Source organism: Muscardinus avellanarius, assembly GCF_963383645.1.
Source record: "Muscardinus avellanarius genome assembly, chromosome: 3".
In the NCBI taxonomy this organism is placed as follows: Eukaryota; Metazoa; Chordata; class Mammalia; order Rodentia; family Gliridae; genus Muscardinus; species Muscardinus avellanarius.
In genome coordinates, this window is record NC_137788.1 from 129,926,793 (window position 1) to 129,945,373 (window position 18,581).

The 18,581-nt window shown below is 40.9% G+C and overlaps 1 protein-coding gene and 1 pseudogene across 3 annotated transcripts in view; one reads left to right on the top strand and one right to left on the bottom strand.

Annotated features, from left to right (window-relative positions):
• TRIP4 (thyroid hormone receptor interactor 4) overlaps positions 1 to 18,581 on the top strand; it is a gene marked incomplete at both ends in the record, with an annotated part of 91,424 nt that overhangs the window by 21,555 nt on the left and 51,288 nt on the right. For both annotated transcript variants that reach the window (XM_080690662.1, XM_080690663.1), the window contains 3 exons: positions 6,067 to 6,196; positions 15,418 to 15,633; positions 17,687 to 17,813. In XM_080690662.1, the coding sequence (XP_080546788.1) occupies positions 6,067 to 6,196; positions 15,418 to 15,633; positions 17,687 to 17,813 (473 nt within the window). The remainder of the gene's footprint in view (positions 1 to 6,066; positions 6,197 to 15,417; positions 15,634 to 17,686; positions 17,814 to 18,581) is intronic.
• Positions 17,250 to 17,639, bottom strand: LOC308261027 (V-type proton ATPase subunit F-like; annotated as a pseudogene). The gene has a single exon. The product of its transcript is annotated as a V-type proton ATPase subunit F-like (transcript).

Below are 18,581 nucleotides of genomic sequence, written 5' to 3' on the forward strand. Positions count from 1 at the left end.
GTGTCTAGTACTGGGAATTGAACCCAAGGGCATTCTGCCTCTAAGCTATACTGCCAGCCCATTTATTGATTGATTGATTGATTGTGCTGGGGATTGAACTCAGGGGGCATTCTAACTCTGAGCTACACCCCTGGCCTTATTTTATTTTTTTGCTGTACTGAGGTTTAAACCTAGGGGACTTTTAACTCTGAGTTGCCCCTCCAGCCCTATTTTTAACTTTTTAAAATTTTGAAACAGGGTCTTTCTAGGTTGAGAAGAGTCTCACGGCTATCCTTAAACCTGATCCTCCTGTTTCAGTCTCTTCAAGTACTGGGATTACAAGCATGTGTCACCACACCAGGCTGCCTATTTTATTTTTTACTTTTAAACACGGTCTTGCTAAGTTGCTGAGAGACTTCACTAAATTGTTGAGGCTGGCTTCCAACCTTCAATCCTCCTGTGTCATCTTTCTATGTGCTGGGATTATAAGTGTGTACCACCATGCCTGGCTTTTTCTTTGTGTTTGTGTGATATAGGCATGTACCACCAAGCTGGCTAGAGAGGACTCTTACAAAGAAGAAAAAGATTTTTTTTGAGAGAGAGAGAGAAGAGAGAGAGAGGGGAGAGAGAGAGAGAGAGAGAGAGAGAGAGAGAGAGAGAGAGAGAGAGAGAGTGTGTGTGTGTGTGTGTGTGTGTGTGTTTTGCTGGAGCTCAAATACCCAAGACTTGTATGTGATAGGCAACCCCTGTACCACTGAGCTATATCTCTAACAATCTTACAGAAGAATTCTAACTAATAAAACAGAAGAAAAGGGCTTGTGCATTGGTGAAATATGATCCCAGCACCTTGGGAGGCTAAGATAGGAGTATTTTCAGTTTAAGGTCATCTTGGGCAATTTAGCAAGGCTCTGTCCCAAAATAAAGAATAAAAAGCCTCTTGTGGTGGCACATGCTTGTAATCCCAGCATTTGGGAGGCTGAAACAGGAGGATTGTGGTTTGAAGAGAGCTTCAGCTACCTAGTGAGGCCCTTTTTTAACTCAGTGAGACCTTGTTTCAAAATAAAGAATAAAAATAAAGAATAAAAAATAGGGTTGGGGGTGTATCTCGGAGGTAAGATGCCTCTGGGTTCCATCCCCCGTACCACAAAAAAAAAAAAAAAAAAAAGAAGGAGAAAGAAAGGAAGGAAGAATAAAAAGGGCTGGGAATGCTTATATTCCCAGCATTTGGGAGGCCCAGACAGGAGGATCATGGTTTGCGGACAGCCTCAGCTACTTACGAAGGCCTTTTGCAACTCAGTGAGACCCTGTTTCAGAAATAAAGCCGAGTATGGTGTTGCATGCTTGTAATCCCAGTATTTTGGAGACTGAGACAGGAGGAATGCGCAGGTTCGAAGCCAGCCTTGCTGGCTTAAGAGACCCTGTTTCCAAATAAAAATATAAAATAGGTCTGGGAGTGTAGCCCGGAGGTAGAAAGGCTTCTAGGAACCCCAGTACCACCAAAGAAAGAAAGAGAGAGAGAGAGAGAGAGAGAGAGAGAGAGAGAGAGAGAGAGAGAAAGAAAAGGAAGGAAGGAAGAAAGAAGTAAGTAGAATGCCCCTGGGTTTTATCCCTAGTACCGCCATAAGTGTGTGTGTGTGGGGGGCTGGTGGAGCACACCTGTAATCCCAATACTCAGAAGGCTAAAACAGGAGGATCACAGGTTCGCGGTCAGCCTCAGCTACCAGTGAGGCCCTACATAAGTTAGTGAGATCCTGTTTCAAAATAAAGAATAGCCGGGCGTGGTGCCACACACTTGTAATCCTAGCATTTGGGAGGCTGAGACAGAAGGATCGCTGTTCGAGGACAGTCTCAGCTACTACTTAGGCCCTTTGCAACTCAGTGAGACCCTGTTTCAAAAATAAAGAATAAAAAATAGGGCTGGAGGCGTAGCTAAGAGGTAGAATTCCCCTGGGTTCAATCCCCAGTTCCACAAATAAATAAATAAAAAATAAAAATGAATGAATGAATGAATGAATGAATGGTCTGGGAATGCAGCTCAGAGGTAGAGCACAAAAAGAAGAAATCAGGATAATTGCAAATCTCCACTGGAATTGCTACAGGCAAGACCACCAATATATGCTAAAATGGGTAAAAATTTAAAATACCAGATTTATAAAATTATGAAAGATGAGTGATGGGACTGGGAGCATGGCTAATTATAGAATACTGGTCTAGCATGGTCAAGCCCCCGGTTTCAAACCCAATATTGTAAAACAAACAAAAAAATGAAGAGAAAATACTGAAGAAATGTCACAGATGGAGTATACTCAGAAGATATGACTGCTAAATGTGGATCCTGAATTGGAGTCTAGAAGAGAAAAATAACATTATTGGGGGAAAAATTAAATTCAAAGAGTCTGTAATATAGTATTGTACTAATGTTAATTTCTTAGGCTTTTTTAAAATTTTGGTGCTGGAAGCCAGGTGTGGTGGTGCACGCTTGTAATCCCTGCGCTTGGGAGGCTGAGACAGGAGGATCGCACAGGTTCGAAGCCAGCCTCAACTACTTGGTGAGGCTCTCAGCAACTTAGTGAGACCCTGTTTCTAAATAAAATATGAAATGGGTCTGGGAGTATAGCCTGGAAGTAGAAAGCCTCTGGGTTCCACTCCCAGTACCACCAAAAAAAAAAAAAAAATTGGTGCTGGGGATTGTTAAGTATGTGCTTTATCATGAGCTCTACCTTATCCACAATTTTTTAACTTTTTTTGTGTGTTTGTGTGTGTGTGTGGGGGGGGACTGGAATTGAACTCAGGGGCATTCTGCCTCCAAGCTATACCCTCAGCCCTATTTTATTTTTGTTTGGAAACAGGGTTTTGGTAGGCTGATGCAAGTCTCACTACTTGCTGAGACAGTCTCAGAAGCTGTGATTCTCCTGTCTCAGCCTTCCAAGTACTGGGATTACAAGCATGAGCCACCTCTCAGGGCTCCACAATTTCTTTGTTTTTGTTTTTGTGGTACTGTGGGTGGAACCCAGAGGCTTTCTACCTCTGGGCTATACCCTCAGACCTATTTTTATATATATATTTTTTTCAGCCTTATTTATTTTTATTTTTATTTTTTACTTTTTTTATTGGTGCACTGTATTCATACATCATAGTGTGATACTATTTTTTATATTTTATTTGGAAACTGTCTCACTAAGTTGCTAAGAGCCTCAATAAGTAGCTGAGGCTGGCATCAGAACCTGTGTAATCCTCCTGTCTCAGCCTCCCAAGTGCAGGGATTACAACCATGCACTACCACGCCCGGCTTCCACAATTTCTTTATTCTGATTCTTGTCCTATGGTTTTGCAATATACTTTTTTTTTTTTTTTTTTTTTTTTTTGCGGGTCTGGGGATGGATGGAACTCAGAGGCATTTGACCTTTGAGCCACACCCCCGGCCCAATTTTTTGTTTTTTTGTTTTTTGTTTTTTGTTTTTTTGGTGGTACTGGGATTCCTGGAAACCCTTCTACCTCCGGGCTACACTCCCAGACCCATTTTTATGCTATTTTTTATTAGGAAACAAGGGTCTCTTAAGCCAGCATGGGTGGCTTCGAACCTGCACGATCCTCCTGTCTCCGCCTCCCAAATGCTGGGATTACAAGCGTGCACCACCACGCTAGGTTCACAAGATAAAATATTAAGATTAGTGGAAACTGGGTGAAAGTTATACAGGAACGCTACTACTTTTCCAATTCTGTAAGTCTTTTATACTTGAAACACATCTAACAAACATAGGAAGGATTTTGTTGTTGTTTTTACAGTACTACGGATCTAACCTGAGGGCCTTGTGAATGCTGGGCAAATATTCTATCACTGAGCCAGGCGTGGTGGCGCACGCTTGTAATGCCCACGCTTGGGAGGCTGAGACAGGAGGATTGCGTAGGTTCAAAGCCAGCCTCAGCTACTTAGTGAGGCTCTTAGTAACTTAGTGAGACCCAAATAAAATATAAAAAAAAAATAGGTCTGGGTTATATAGCCCGGAGGTAGAAAGCCTCTGGGTTCCACCCCCAGTACCACCAAGAAAAAAAGAAAAAATTCTATCATTGATTTACATGCCTCGCCCCCTTTTTTTTTTCTTTTTTTTTTTTTCTTGTACTACTGAGGATTGAGGATTGAACACAGGGGCATTCTACCTCAGAGCTACACCCCCAGCACTATTTTTCATTCTTTATTTTGAAACAGAATGTCAATAAGTTTTGGAAGGCCCTCTCTAAGTAGCTGAAGCTAGCCTTGAACCTGTGATCCTCCTGTCTCAGCCTCCCAAGTACTGGAATTACAAGCATGCGCCACCATGCCCAGCACCCAGCCCTTTTTATTTTGAGGCAAGGTCTTACTCAGTAGTTGGGAATACAGGTATGTCCCACCATGCTTGGTTTCGCTATTGAGTTTTTGACAATATTATTTATTTATTTATTTATTTATTTACTTACTTACTTTTTTTTTTTTTTTTTTTTTTTTTTGTGGTGCTGGGGATTGAACCCAGGGCATTCTACCTCCAAGCTATACCTCCCCAGCCCTAATTTTTTTTTTTTTTTTTTTTTTTTTTTTTAGTACTGGGAATGGAACCTAGGGGCATTCTACCTCTGAGCTATACCACTAGCCCTATTTTTTATTTTAAGTTTGAAACAGGGTCTCCTTAAGTTGTGGAGTGCCTCACTAAGATGCTGAGGCTGGCCTCAAATCTGCGATCTTCCTGTCTAGGTCTTCTAAGTACTGGGTTTACAAATGTGTGCCACCATGCCTGGTTCATTATTCCTTTTTTATTTTATTACAAACTAAAGTTTTTTGTTTTGACATGTGAAAATAAAGTTTTTTTTCCGTTTAGAAAGCTCTTTTTTTCTGCACATCTTCAGTCATCTTGGGCATTGTTGTGTTCTATTGTTAAAACAGTTCAGTTCCCTCTAGTGATATAAAATTCTTAAGGAGCCAGGCATAAGTGGCACATGTCTGTAATCCCAGTACTTGGGAGGCTGAAACAGGAGGATCAAAGATTTGAGAATAGCCTTAGGAAGAGTGAGTCCCCTCAGTAATTTAGTGTGACCCCATTTCAAAACAAAAAATAAAAAGGTATGGGTGTGCAGCCTGAAGGTAGAAGGGCTCTGGATTCAACCTCCAGTACAAACACAGACAAACAAGCAAACAAAACAAAAAAAACTGGTGATATATTCTGGAGGTAGAAGACTTCTGGGTTCAATCCCCAGTATGAATGAATGAATGAATGAATGAATGAATGAATGAATGAATGAATAAGAGAAAGAAGGAAAGGAAGAAGGAAAGAAAGAAGGAAAGAAAGAAGAAGGAAAGAAAGAAAGAAAGGAAAGAAGAAGGAAAAGAAAGAAATTGGGTGTGGCACATACCTATAATACCTGCACTTGGGAGGCTGAGACAGGAAGATGGAAGTTTTTTGGCTAACCTGAGCAATTTAGCAAGTCCCTCTGCTACTTAGTGAGAATATGTTTCCAAATAATAAATAAATCAGCCTGGGGGTTAACTTGGAGGTAGACTACCTTGGGTTCAATCCCTAGTACCAAAAAAAAAAAAGAAACTTGAGCTGAGGTATAGCTCAGAGGTAGAATGTCCCTGCGTTGAATCCCTAGCACTCTCCCCCACACACACATGCAAAGGATGGGGGGAAGGACCCTGAAATAGATTTACTTACTTAGAGGTACTGGGGATTGAACTCAGGGATATTCTACCTCTCACTTATACCCCCAGCTCTATTTTATTTTTATTTCAAAACAGTGTCTCTAAGTTGATGAGAGTCTCACTATTTATTGTACCTGTCCTTGCAATTCTCCAGTCTCAGCTTTCTAAATACTGAAATTATAGACTCCACCCCCCCCCCAAGCTGGGCCCTAGAATTTATACTACTAGAATGTATCAAGTACCACCTGATGCTTTATGAGTTAGGGCTAGATTCTGAACTTTATTATTTTTCCCTGAAATGAGAGGTCCAAACCATTAGGCTAGAAACAGATCTGCTATTTTGTTCTTTGCTGCACAATAATATAACTAATTTGTACTGTAGGCTGATACCATTTGATTTCCTTATTCAATTTCAGGGACGGAGAATTCTGGAAAGGTAGACATCTCTACCAAGGACCTTCTTCCAAATCAAGAATCTCGAATTAAGTCTGGTCTGGAGAAGGCTATCAAGCATAAAGACAAACTGTTAGAGTTTGACAGAACTAGGTATGATATGGTTAGAATAACAAGTGCTAAGAAATGGACTTCCACAGATTCTGGCCATTAAAACATTTTGGCATTTGATACCTTCTCAAGGTAGAGTATGAAAGAAAGGTTTTACAGGAAAAGAAGAGCTGGTAAGATAGATGTGGTGGTGCACATCTATAATCCCAGTACTTGGGAGGCTGAGACAGGAGGATAGCAAATTTGAGGTCAACCTCAGCAATTTACCAAGGCCCTGTTTCAAAAAAAAAACGTAAATAGGGCCGAGAGTATAGCTCAAAAGTCAAATGCTCCTGGGTTCAACCTCTAGTACCAACAAAAGAAAAAAGAAAGAAGAGCTGGATGCTTTAGATAGGAAATCTACATCTTGAGTTTTAATCCATGTTTGAACAAAATAGGCTCTTATCAAGAGATTTTATTCTTTTGTACTTACTAAACTGTTACTGAACTAATTTTTTTTTTATTCTTGGCAAATGCTAGTATACCACTTAGACAGGTGACAGTTGCCATAATTTCCCATTTGTTTCACTTGCAGCTATTTATTCATCTAGTCAACATATACAGGCACACATTGCTTAATGAGGGGGATGCATCCTGAGAAATAGGTCTCAGGTGATTTTGCTATGTCCAAACTTCATAGAGTAATCATACACAAGCTTAGGTGCTGTAGCCTACTGCACACCCATGCAGTATGGTGTGTATATATGGCATAGCCTATTGCTCCTGGGGCTATAATGAATGAAACTGGAGAAAATAATGCAATCAAGAAATACTGTAGCCTGGCATGGTGGCACACACCTGTAATCCCAGTACTGGGAGGCTGAGATAGGATTGTAGCTTTGAGGCCATCCTCAGCAACTTAGCGAGGCCATCAACAATTTAGCAAGACCCTATTTCAAAATAAAAAAATAGAGCCAGGAGTGGTGGCACATGCTTGTAATGCCAGCACTTGGGAGGCTAAGACAGAAGGATCGCAGGTTTGCGGACAGCCTCAGCTACTTAGTGAGGCCCTCTGCAACTTAGTGAGACTCTGTTTTATTTTTTTTTTTATTTTTTTTTTTTTTGGTGGTACTGGGGTTCCTGGAAGCCCTTGTACCTCCGGGCTACACTCCCAGACCTATTTTTACATTTTTATTTGGAAACAGGGTCTCCTAAGCCAGCGCGCGGGGCTGGCTTCGAACCTGCGCGATCCTCCTGTTTCTGCCTCCCAAGCGCGGGGATTACAAGCGTGCGCCACCACGCCCGGCGTGAGACTCTGTTTTAAAATAAAGAATAAGGCCGGGTGTGATGGCGCATGCTTGTAATCCCAGCATTTGGGAGGCTGAGACAGGAGGACTGCAGTTCGAGGACAGCCTTAGCTACTACTTTGTGAGGCCCTCTACAACTCAGTAAGACCCTGTTTCAAAATAAAGAATAAAAAATAGGACTAAGGGGTGTAGCTCAGAGGTAGAATGCCCCTGGTTCCATCCCCAGTACCACAGAATAAAGCAAAATAAAGAATAAAAAATAGGCCGGGAGTGGTGGCGCAAGCTTGTAATCCCCGCGCTTGGGAGGCTGAGACAGGAGGATCACGCAGGTTTGAAGCCAGCCTCAGCTACTTAGTGAGGCTTTCAGCTACTTAGTGAGACCCTGTTTCCAAATAAAATATAAAAATGGGTCTGGGAGTATAGCCTGGAGGTAGAAAGCCTCTGGGTTCCACCCCAGTACCACCAAAAAAAAAAAAAAGAATAAAAAATAGGGCTTGGGGGGTTAGTTTGGTGGTAGAATGCCCCTGAGTTCAATCCCCATTACTGCAATAAATATTTAAATAAGTAAATAAATAAATATAGGGCTAGGGCCTAGGTCAGAAGTAGAATCCCATGCCAGATGTGGTGGCGCACGCTTGTAATCCCCACGTTTGGGAGGTGGAGACAGGAGGATCGCGCAGGTTTGAAGCCAAGAGTATAGTTAAGAGAGAGAATGCATCTGGGTTCAATTCTCTGGTAACCCCCCCCCCCAAAAGAAATCCTGTAGGGACTAGGGGAGCTGCTCCATAGAATAGTGCTGGCATAGCATGTATGAGGCCCTGGGTTCAATCTTCAGCATCACAAAAAATAATAGAGAAGTTGGGCAGGCAAGGTTCCTAGTACTTGGGAGGTACTGTACAGGAGAATCGTGGGCCTGCCTCAGCAAGTAGTGAGATGCATCATTCTAGTGAGACCCTGCTTAAAAAAAAAAAAACAAAACAAAACAATAAGGTTGGGGGTGTAGTTTGAAGATAAAATGCCCCTGGAGTCAATCTCTAATACCAAAAGAAAGAAAGAAAGAAAGAAAATATTGAGAGAGCTACTGTAAACATGAGATGTATGAGGCTGCTGCTGGCATAAAACAGAATCCTATTTAAATCTATTTTTCTTTCCCTTTCTTCCTTTCTTTGTTTATTTGTGGTCCTGGGGATCTAACGCAGGGGCATTCTCTATCTAAGCTACACCGCAGTCCTATTTTTTTATTCTTTATTTTGAAACAGGGTCTCACTGAGTCACAAAGGTCCTCACTAAGTAGCTGAGGTTGACTTCAAACCTTCAATCCTCCTGTCTCAGCCTCCCAAATGCTGGGATTATAAGCGCGCACCACCACGCCTGGCCTTTTCCCCCCCCTTCTTTCCATCTTTGTTTGGGGTTGATCCCAAAGACACTCTGCCTCTGAGTTAAACTCTCAGCCTTGTTTATTTTTCTCTTTGAGGTAGGATCTTACTCAGTTGTCAAGCCTGGGCTTCAGCTTGCCATCTTCCTGCCCCAGCCTTCCAGAGCTAGGATTATAGGTATGTGCCTCTGTACCCAAGCAAACTTTTTTTTTTTTTTTTTTTTGCCTGGGTACCAGGTACCAGGGATTGAATCTAGTGGAATTCTACTTCTGAGCTACACTCTAGCCCTATTTTATTTTTTGTTTTGAAACAGGTCTCACTAGGTTGCTGAAAATCTGGCTAAATTACTGAGGCTGTCTTCAAACCTGTAATCCTATCTCAGCTTCCCAAAGTATTGGGAGTACAGGTATTCACCACCATGCCTGACTTAAGTTTGTTTTTTTGTATGTGCGTGTGTATGATACCGGGGATGGAACCCAGAGGCATTCTACCTCCGAGCTACACCCCAGCCCAACTTTTTTTTTTTCTTTATTTTGAAACAGGGTCTCACTGAGTTGCAAAGGGCCTCACTAAGTAGCTGAGGCTGTTGTTAACTGCCATCCTCCTTTCTCAGCTCCCCAAATGCTGGGATTATAAGCATGTACCGCCACACCTAGCGTTTTTTTTTTTTTTTTTTTTTTTTTTTAATGAGTAGGAATATACTTTAAAATTATGATGGGGGTACAGGAGTAGGTCATGGGAGATCACATGATTAGCATGTGTGCAGCCTTGGGTTCCATCTTTAGCACCAAGAATAAAATGAAAACATCCTAGTACTTGGGAGGCTGAGATAGGAGGATCATGGTTAGCAGATAACCTCAGCTACTTAGTGAGATCCTCTGCAATTTAGTGAAACCTTGTTTCAAAATAAGGAATAGAAAATAAAGCTGGGAGTGTAGCTCCAAGGTAGAATGCCCCTGAATTCTATCCCCAATACCTCCACACACAAAATTTAAAATAAAATAATGAAAAAAGTACAGCCTATTAAATACATAAAACAGTACTGTAGTCACTTCTTTTCAGTTAGATACTCTACTATAGTTTTATTACAACTGGCAATACCAGTAGGTTTGTTTATTTTTATTTTTTTTTATTATTGGTGCACTATATTCATACATCATAATGGGATAAAAAACTTGTGTAGACATATGTGCACACATCGCCCAGTTAGCCCCCACCCCACGCCATTCCCTCCCCCTCCCTCCTTCTCATGCTTGGCTTAGTGGTTGACATATAATATTATAGTAATTTATCCACAATTAACAATGATAATCTCTCATAACAGATTCATTTGTCTGATATCAAACTTTTGATCATTAGAGATAACATTTCAATATTTCTTTTTGCTTTCTTTCTTACCAGAGGATATTTTTTTAAGTTGAAACTATCATACATTTTTTTCCAGAAAAAATCTATCCTAACATGAAATATGAACTCTAAATACCCAAAACAATCTCGAAAAAGCTAGAAGTTGTACGTTTTCTGATTTCAAACCTTATAAAGCTACATTAATTGAAACAGTGTAGTACTGCTATAAAGGCAGATATATAAACCAGTGGAGTAAAATAAAAAGCCTAGAAATAAATTCTTCATATATGGTCAAGTTATTTTTGACAAGGTTTCCAAGAACATTTGGTGAAGGAAATAATGATCCTTTCAGTAAATATTGTTGAAAAATAATAATTACATGAAAAAGAATAAAGTTGGACCCTTACCTAACACCATATACAAATATTAACTCAAAATAGATAAAAGACTTAAATGTAAATCTTAAGACTATAAACTTTTAGAAGAAAACCTGGGTCATAACACTTCACAACATTGAAATTGGCAGTGATTTCTTGGATATGATTTCAAAGTCACAGGCAACAACAGAATAAACAAACAAATTTTCTAAAAAGTAAAAAAATATTGTACATCCAAAGACAATGTAAACAGAGTTAAAAGTTACTGATATAATGGGGTAAAATATTTCCAAATGCTATATCTGAAGGTATATTAATATTCCAAATAGAAATCCTAAAAATTAGCAACAATAAAAGCAAACTAGAAAAAAACTTAGAAATAGGTAAAAGACTAAAATAAATATTGTATCTCCAAAGATTTTAACCAATAAACACATGAATATATTCTTCTTTTCTTATTTGTCTGGTGGATGGAAAATCTTGTTTCTCTGGTTCTGGTGTGTATTACCTATTTCTTCTTTGTAGTTAATCTCTTTGAGTATTTTCTCTAGCTCTGGTTTTGAAGACATAAATTCCTTGAGTTTCTGTTTGTCATGGAAGCTTCTTATTTCCCCATCAAATTTGATAGATAGTTGTGCTGGGTAGGAAATTTTTGGCTGGAAGTTGTTTTCTTTCAGAGTTTGGAATATGTTACTCCAAGCCCTTCTGGCTTTCATGACTTGGTTTGGGAAGTCTGGAGTGATTCTAATTGGTTTGCCTCTGAATGTCACTTGGCCTTTTGTTTTTGTTGCCTTTAAGATTCTCTGCTTGGTTTCCACATTGGTCATTTTGACAGTTATGTGGCGTAGGGAACCTCTTCTCTGATCCTGTCTAAAGGAAGTTCTATAAGTTTCCTGGACCTGTGTATTAATCTCTTGCTCTATGTTTGGGAAATTTTCTGCTATTATTTCTTTGAAGATATTATTGATCCCTTTGTTTTCACCTTCTTTTCCCTCCTCTATTCCAATTATTCTTAGGTTAGCTCTCTTAAAATGGGCCCATATTTTTTCAGTGTCAGATTCCTGCTGTCTGATTTTTTTCCTAAGTTATAAATTATGCGTTCGTTTTTGGAGTGATCATCTTCTAGGAGCGAGATTCTATTCTCCATGTGGTCTAATCAATTGTTTATACTTTGAATTGAGGCCTTTACCTCAATGATTGCATCCTTTATGTCTTTTAGACTCTAAATTCTTTTTGAAGGTCCTGTATTATTTCTACAGTTATATTCCTGGTTTGATCTTCTGGAGATCTCTGAATTTCTGTATTATCAGGTTCTGATAATATGGGGTTGTGGGCATTCATTGCTCTATTGTTGTTCCTCTTTCCCATGATTTCAGAAGTTTGTGCCTTCCCTGGATCACTAGGACTTCACTTAGGGTGCTCTGTATCTCGAGTCTGTTGTAATCTCAACCGCCACTACTCCTTTACTGGGTTGTATCGAAAAATCTCTACCTTAGGAAGTTAATCAAGGCTGTGGGAGAACGTGGGGGTGCTGGGCTGGGCGTTTTCCTACGGGGAGCTGCAACTAAGGTATGGTATCTCTGCCACTGCTACTCCTTCACTGGGTTGAACTGCAAAATCTCAGACCCAGGGAGATTATCAAAGTCCCTGGGCGTGAAGTACAGGGATTTCTCCTTTAGGGGCCGCAATTTCACTCACGGTTATTATGCATGTTGATCAGGAGCTGTTGAGGGCATGATGAACTTGCTGTCGCTGCTGGCAATATGGCGCTGCAGCCACACCCTTGGCTGTGAGGCTGGAGCTGCTGGCAATATGGTGCCGCTGCCACGCGCCCTCAGCCGTGAGGCTGGCGCTGCTGGCAATATGGAGCCTCTGCCATGCCCTCGGCTGTGAGGCTGGCATATTTCTTTTCTGGTTTTGAGTTCTGTTCTGAGTCCCTGAAAGGTGTGATGATCTTGTCCACTGGGAGTTTTAGACGTTCTTTACGCTGAAAGAACTGCTGAATTACAACTGAATGATCCGCAGCTGCTCACTTCAGCTCCTTATTTACCTTTCCTCTCTGGATCCTGGTGCTGTGAGGGAAGATGGTGCCGGCTCGCTCCACTGCCGCATTGCATGCTTGATTTTTGGTCTCTGGTTGTTCTTCTAGTCTTTTTTTTTCTCTTTCCCTTGTGTTTACATTTTTTATTTCTCTGCTGATGGCATTTTCTAGCTATGAAAAGCGCTGATTTTGTGGCAATAGAGATTGAGTTTCAGCAGGGCTCATAAATGCTGCTTTTCTCGGTCGCCATCTTCCCGGAAGTCAGTAGGTTTGTTTATACCAATATCACTCCAAACACTATTTCATAGGATTTTTCAACTCCATTACAGTCTTATGAGACCATCACCATATTCATGGTCCGTCATCTGGCAAAATGTCTTATGTGGCACATTACTGTATTAGGGTCCCTACCATGACCAAACTACTGAGCTGGGCTCTGAAGACTGTAAGAAATTGCCTCTGTGAAAACCATATTGTAAGAAGGCATGATTGATTTACTCTTTCCTTTTTCTTCTACAGCCTCTATTCCCAGTTTTTTTCTTTATATTTTTTCTATATTTATATTTTTTTTTCCGAGAGAGAGAGAATGTGTGTGTGTGTGTGTGTGTGTGTGTGTGTGTGTGTGTGTGTGTGTTATTGGAGATTGAATCCAGGGGCATTCTGCCTCTGAGCTACATCCCAGCCTGACTTTATCTTTTTTTTTCTTTTTTTGTGGTCCTGGGGATTGAGTCCCAGGGCATTCTACCTCTGATCTATACCCCCACCCTATTTTATTTTTACTTTGATACAGAGTCTCGCTAAATTGATGAGAGTCTCACTACTTCATGAGGCTGTCCTTGGACCTGCTATCCTATCTGAGCCTCCCAAGTACTTGGATTACAGGTGTGTACCACCACACTTGGTTTATCATTCATGTTGAAATGGTCTACTTGTATTGCCAAGGCTGGTCTCAAACCTGTGAACTTTCTGCGTCAGCCTCCCCACTGCTGGGCCAGTCCTAACCCCTGTTTAATTTTATTTTGAGTCAAGGTCTTACTAGTTTCTGAAGCTGGTCTCAAACCTGCAATCCTCCTGTCTCAGCCTCCCTGGTGCTTGGCCGGCCTGTAGCCCATTTAATTTTATTTCAAGTTTCCAAGGCTGGTCGTAAACCTGTGATCTCGTCTCAGCATCCCCATGTAGGGGGATTACAGGTTAGCACTATTGCTCCAGGGTACTAATTTGTAATTATGTCAATCTTAATTGTTTTGTTTTGTTTTTTGTTTGTTTGTTTGTTTTTGCAGGTCTGGGGATGAAACCCAGAGGCATTCTACCTCTGAGCTACACCCCCTGCCCTATTTTTTTATTCTTTATTTTGAAACAGGGTCTCACTAAGTTGCAGAGAGCATCACTAAGTAGCTGAGGCTGTCCACGAACCGCGATCCTCCAGTCTCAGCCTCCTGAATGCTGGGATTACAGGTGTGCACCACCACGCCCGGCTTGTCAGTTTTAGTTGAATTTATGACTTTGTGAATAATCACTTCCCTGAGCCCTAGGTACATTGTCTTTAGAATGAGAGAGGTTCCTTCTAGTCCTCAGTTTCTTTTTCTTTTTTTTTTTTTTTTTTTGGTGTGTGTGGTACTGGGGATGGAATCCAGGGTCATTCTACCTCCAAGCTATGCCCCTAACCTGATTTTTTATTCTTTATTTTAAGAGGGGTTCTCACTGAGTTGCAGAGGGCCTCACCAAGTAGCTGAGGCTGGCTGTGAACTGTGATCCTCCTGTCTCAGCCTTCCCAATGTTGGGATTACAAGCGTGTGCCACCACTCCCAGCCCTATTTCTTTTTCAATAAGCTCTTAGAGATAGACTTAATTGTCATATCTAGGATCTTGTTTCCAATGTATTAGTAAAAGACCATATATTATGGGAAAGGTTGTGGAAACTGACTTAGTAATAAAGTAATAAAATGCCCTAAGAGTAAACAGTTAATTGAGACATAGGACTGAGATTTCAGGGAAGGACTCCAGTAAGGAAATGCCTAGCAGTAATAGACTGGTTTATAGTTGTAGAAAGGCTAGGATGCCAGTTAAGTTTCCAAAACATAAATATAGCCTGGTGTAGCAAAACCAGGATGAAGCCCAGTTATCAGAAGGAGAAGATTGAACTAGTTAGAAAGGCAGAATGGATAATGGTATGATGTACTTTTCAGCCTGAGGTTAAGGTTAGTTCTAGGCACTGAGCTGAGCCTGCAGTAGAGATAAAAAAATATGCAGAAGCTGGGAATCGGACAGAGCTTGATCTGATTTTAGAACAATTTTAGAAGTTGGGCGTGGTGGGGCACACTTGTAATCTCATTACTTGGGATTCTGAGACAGGAGGATTGCAGGTTCACTGCCAGCCTCAGCAACTTAATGAGGCCCTCCACAACTTAGTGAGACCCTATTTCAAAATTAAGAATATAATTGGAGTCGGGTGTAGTGGCACACGCTTGTAATCCCAGCATTTCAGAGGCTGAGACTGAAGGATCACGGTTTGTGGACAGCCTTAGCTACTACTTAGTGAGGCCTTTTGCAACTCAGTGAGACCCTATTTCAAAATAAAGAATAAAAAATAGGTTCCATCTCCAGTACTGCAAAAAAAAAAAATAATAATAATAATAATTGTAAAAGGGACATGGCTTGGAGGGTAGAATTTCCCTGGGTTCAATCCGCATTACTAAAAGCAAAACAATTTTGGGCTTCTGTATTTGAAACCATAATCTCCAGAATGGCAAAAGAGTGAGCTACCTTGCAACAGCCCCAATTCATCAGTCCATATTTGTCAACATGTGACCTAATTGTCATGTGTTTTTCTTCTTAGCATTCGAAGGACCCAGGTCATTGATGATGAGTCCGATTACTTTGCCAGTGATTCTAATCAATGGTTGTCCAAAATTGAGCGGGAAACTCTGCAGAAGCGAGAGGAGGAGCTAAGAGAACTTCGACATGCTTCTCGACTGTCTAAGAAGGTCATCATTGACTTTGCAGGCCGAAAGATTCTGGAAGAAGAAAATCCACTAGCAGAGTATCATAACAGGTAAGTTGGCAGTACCAGAGAGAGTCTGAAAAGAATAGATTGTAAAGGATTTTCCCTTCCTAATGGATCTGTTGTTTCTATTGATTTTTTTTTTTTCTTTTTTCTTTTAATATGTACTGGGTATTGAACCCAGGGGCATTCTACCTGGCTTTTTTTTTTTTTTTAAACTGGGGATTGAATCCAGGGGCATTTTAACTCTGAGCTATACCCCTAGTCCTTTTTAACTCTGAGCTATACCCCTAGTCCTATTTTTAATTTTTGTTTGGACACAGGATCTCACTAAATTGCAGAGGGTCTCATTAAGTAGCAGAAGCTGGATGTAAACCTGTAATCCTTATGTCTCAGACTCCCAAGTCCTGGAATTACAAGCATGTGCCACCACACCTGGCTATTTTGTTGATTTTAAAAATAATGATGAAGCCGGGCGTGGTGGCACATGCTTGTAATCCCAGTACTTGGGAGGCTGAGACAGGAGGATTGCATGGGTTCAAAGCCAGCCTCAGCTACTGAGTGAGGCGCTCAGCAACTTACTGAGACCCTGTTTCCAAATAAAGTGTAAAATAGATCTGGGAGTGTAGCCTGGAGGTAGAAAACCTCTGGGTTCCACCCCCAGTATCACCAATAAATAAATAAATAAATAAAATGTTTTTAAAAAATAAATAAATAAAAATAAAAATAATGATGATCCTCAGCACTGCAAAAAAGGAAAATAAATAAAAATATGTTTAGAGCTAGGGATGTAACTCAGTGGTAGAATACTTTCTTCTAATGTATGAAGCACTAGGTAGGTCCCTAGCACCACAAAAATAAAAATAAAAACATTATTTAGAATTGAAAACATTTAAGAGAAGATAAGAAAATTTTCTTTCTTTCTTTCTTTCTTTCTTTCTTTCTTTCTTTCTTTCTTTCTTTCTTTCTTTTTTTTTTTTTTTGTGATACTGGGGATGGAACCCAGGGGCATTCTACCTCCAAGCTACATCCCCCGTCCTATTTTATATTCTTTATTTTGAAACAAGGTCTCACAAAGTTGTAGAAGGCCTCACTAAGTAGCTAAAGCTGTCCTTGAATGCAAATTCTCCTGTCTCAGCTTCCCAGCTACTGGGATTATAGATATGTGCCTCCATGCCTGGCTTGGTATGTTTATTGTTCTTGTTAAGCAGATGAATGCCTATATTTTGCCCTATCTATTTTCTTTAGTATTCTTGGTGCAAAGAGATGAAGGGTGGTGTGGGGAAGAGGGAAGGTTGTCCATAGAATTTTCTTTGAATTCTGATTTTTATTGCCAAGGAATATTTTTATGATGATGATAAGTAAGGACATTCTTTTTTTGTTTTGTTTTGTTTGTTTTTTGAGAGAAGCGAGAATATTACTTTAACATTGACAATGACACTGTGTATCAGCACAGGGAAGAGGTAGTGGAGAGAGAAAGCTGGGCTGCCTATTCCCTAACCAGCCTGGATTTTAATGGCAGAGCCCCAGCAGCTTAGAAACACCTCACCCGCCTCTCAGTGGAGTCAGAAGGGGATGGGGTTGAAAACCAGAAGCATGAAACAAGGAGGATGGCAAGCTTGGGAGAGGCCTGGCAACAAGCAAAGAACCAAAGGGCCAGGAGTGCCCTAGCACAGGTCTTCCATAGTGAACATGCCCTTGGCCCTGCGCAGGACGGATTTCCTTGATAGCGTCATAGGGGTGCTCCTTGAATGGGATCTCCAGGATGGTTGGGATGGAGCGTTGGTGCGTGTCCAGGGCGTGCCATACCATCTCTGCGATGTACTGGTTGATAAGGATGATGTCAATGTCGTCCCAGTTTATAAACTACCAGAAAGTGTCTTTCATCTCATTGATGGTAGCATCATTCTCCACCACCAGGAAATTAGAGTGGTGGTTCTTGTTAAGCTCCCCTGTGCCGCCCAGCTTAGGAAGCCCGTCACCGTGTCCTCATCCACGATCACCGCAATTAGCTTACAACTCCGCCATTCCCACAGCTCTAAGTAGGCATATTCTGAGCGTAGAATATTACCAATTATCACATCCTTTTGGTTTGTTATCGCAGATTAGATGAGACAATACAGGCTATCGCCAGTGGAACTTTGAGTCAGCCACAGATCAAACTGGATAGATTTTCTGAAGCGCCTTTGGGAATGCTGGTGAATCCAAACCTGTACCAGTCCCCTCCGCAGGTTAGTAGATCTTTCCTCTTACTGATAGTGAGAGAATATTGGCCCCCAATATTTCTCCTTTTTAAGTTTATCTGTTTCATAGGTTTTCTTTTCACTTTTTTTTTCTTTTTTTGCTGTCTGAAGGATTGAACACAAGGGCACACTACTACTGAGCTGCATCCCTAGTCTTTCTTATTCATTCATTCGTTCGTTCGTTTGTTTGTTTGTTTGTTTTTACTGGGGATGGAACTCAGGGGCATTCTACCTCTAAGCTACATGCCTAGCCATACTTTTATTCTTTATTTTGGTTTTGTTTGTTTGTTTGTTTGTTTTGGTGGTACTGAGGTTCCTGGATGCCCTTCTACCTCCGGGCTATACTCCTAGACCTATTTTTTGTTTTTGAAAACAGGGTCTCTTAAGCCAGTGCAGCTGGCTTCGAACCTGTGCGATCCTCCTGTCTCCACCTCCCAAGCGGGGGAATTACAAGCGTGTGCCACCACGCCCCGCGGTTATTTTTTATTTTGAAACAGGGTCTCACTGAGTTGCAGAGGGCCTCACTTAAGTAGCTGAAGCTGGCCGCGAACCACGATCCTCCTGTCTCAGCCTCCCAAATGCTGAGATTATGAGTGTGTGCCACCACACACAGCCCTAGTCTTATTATTTATTTATTTATTTTTGTGATACTCGGGGTGGAACCTATTTTATTCTTTATTTTATTTTTTTAAATTTTTAATTAATTAAATTTTTTTTTTTTTGTGGTAGTGGGGATGGAACCCAAGGGCTTTTCTA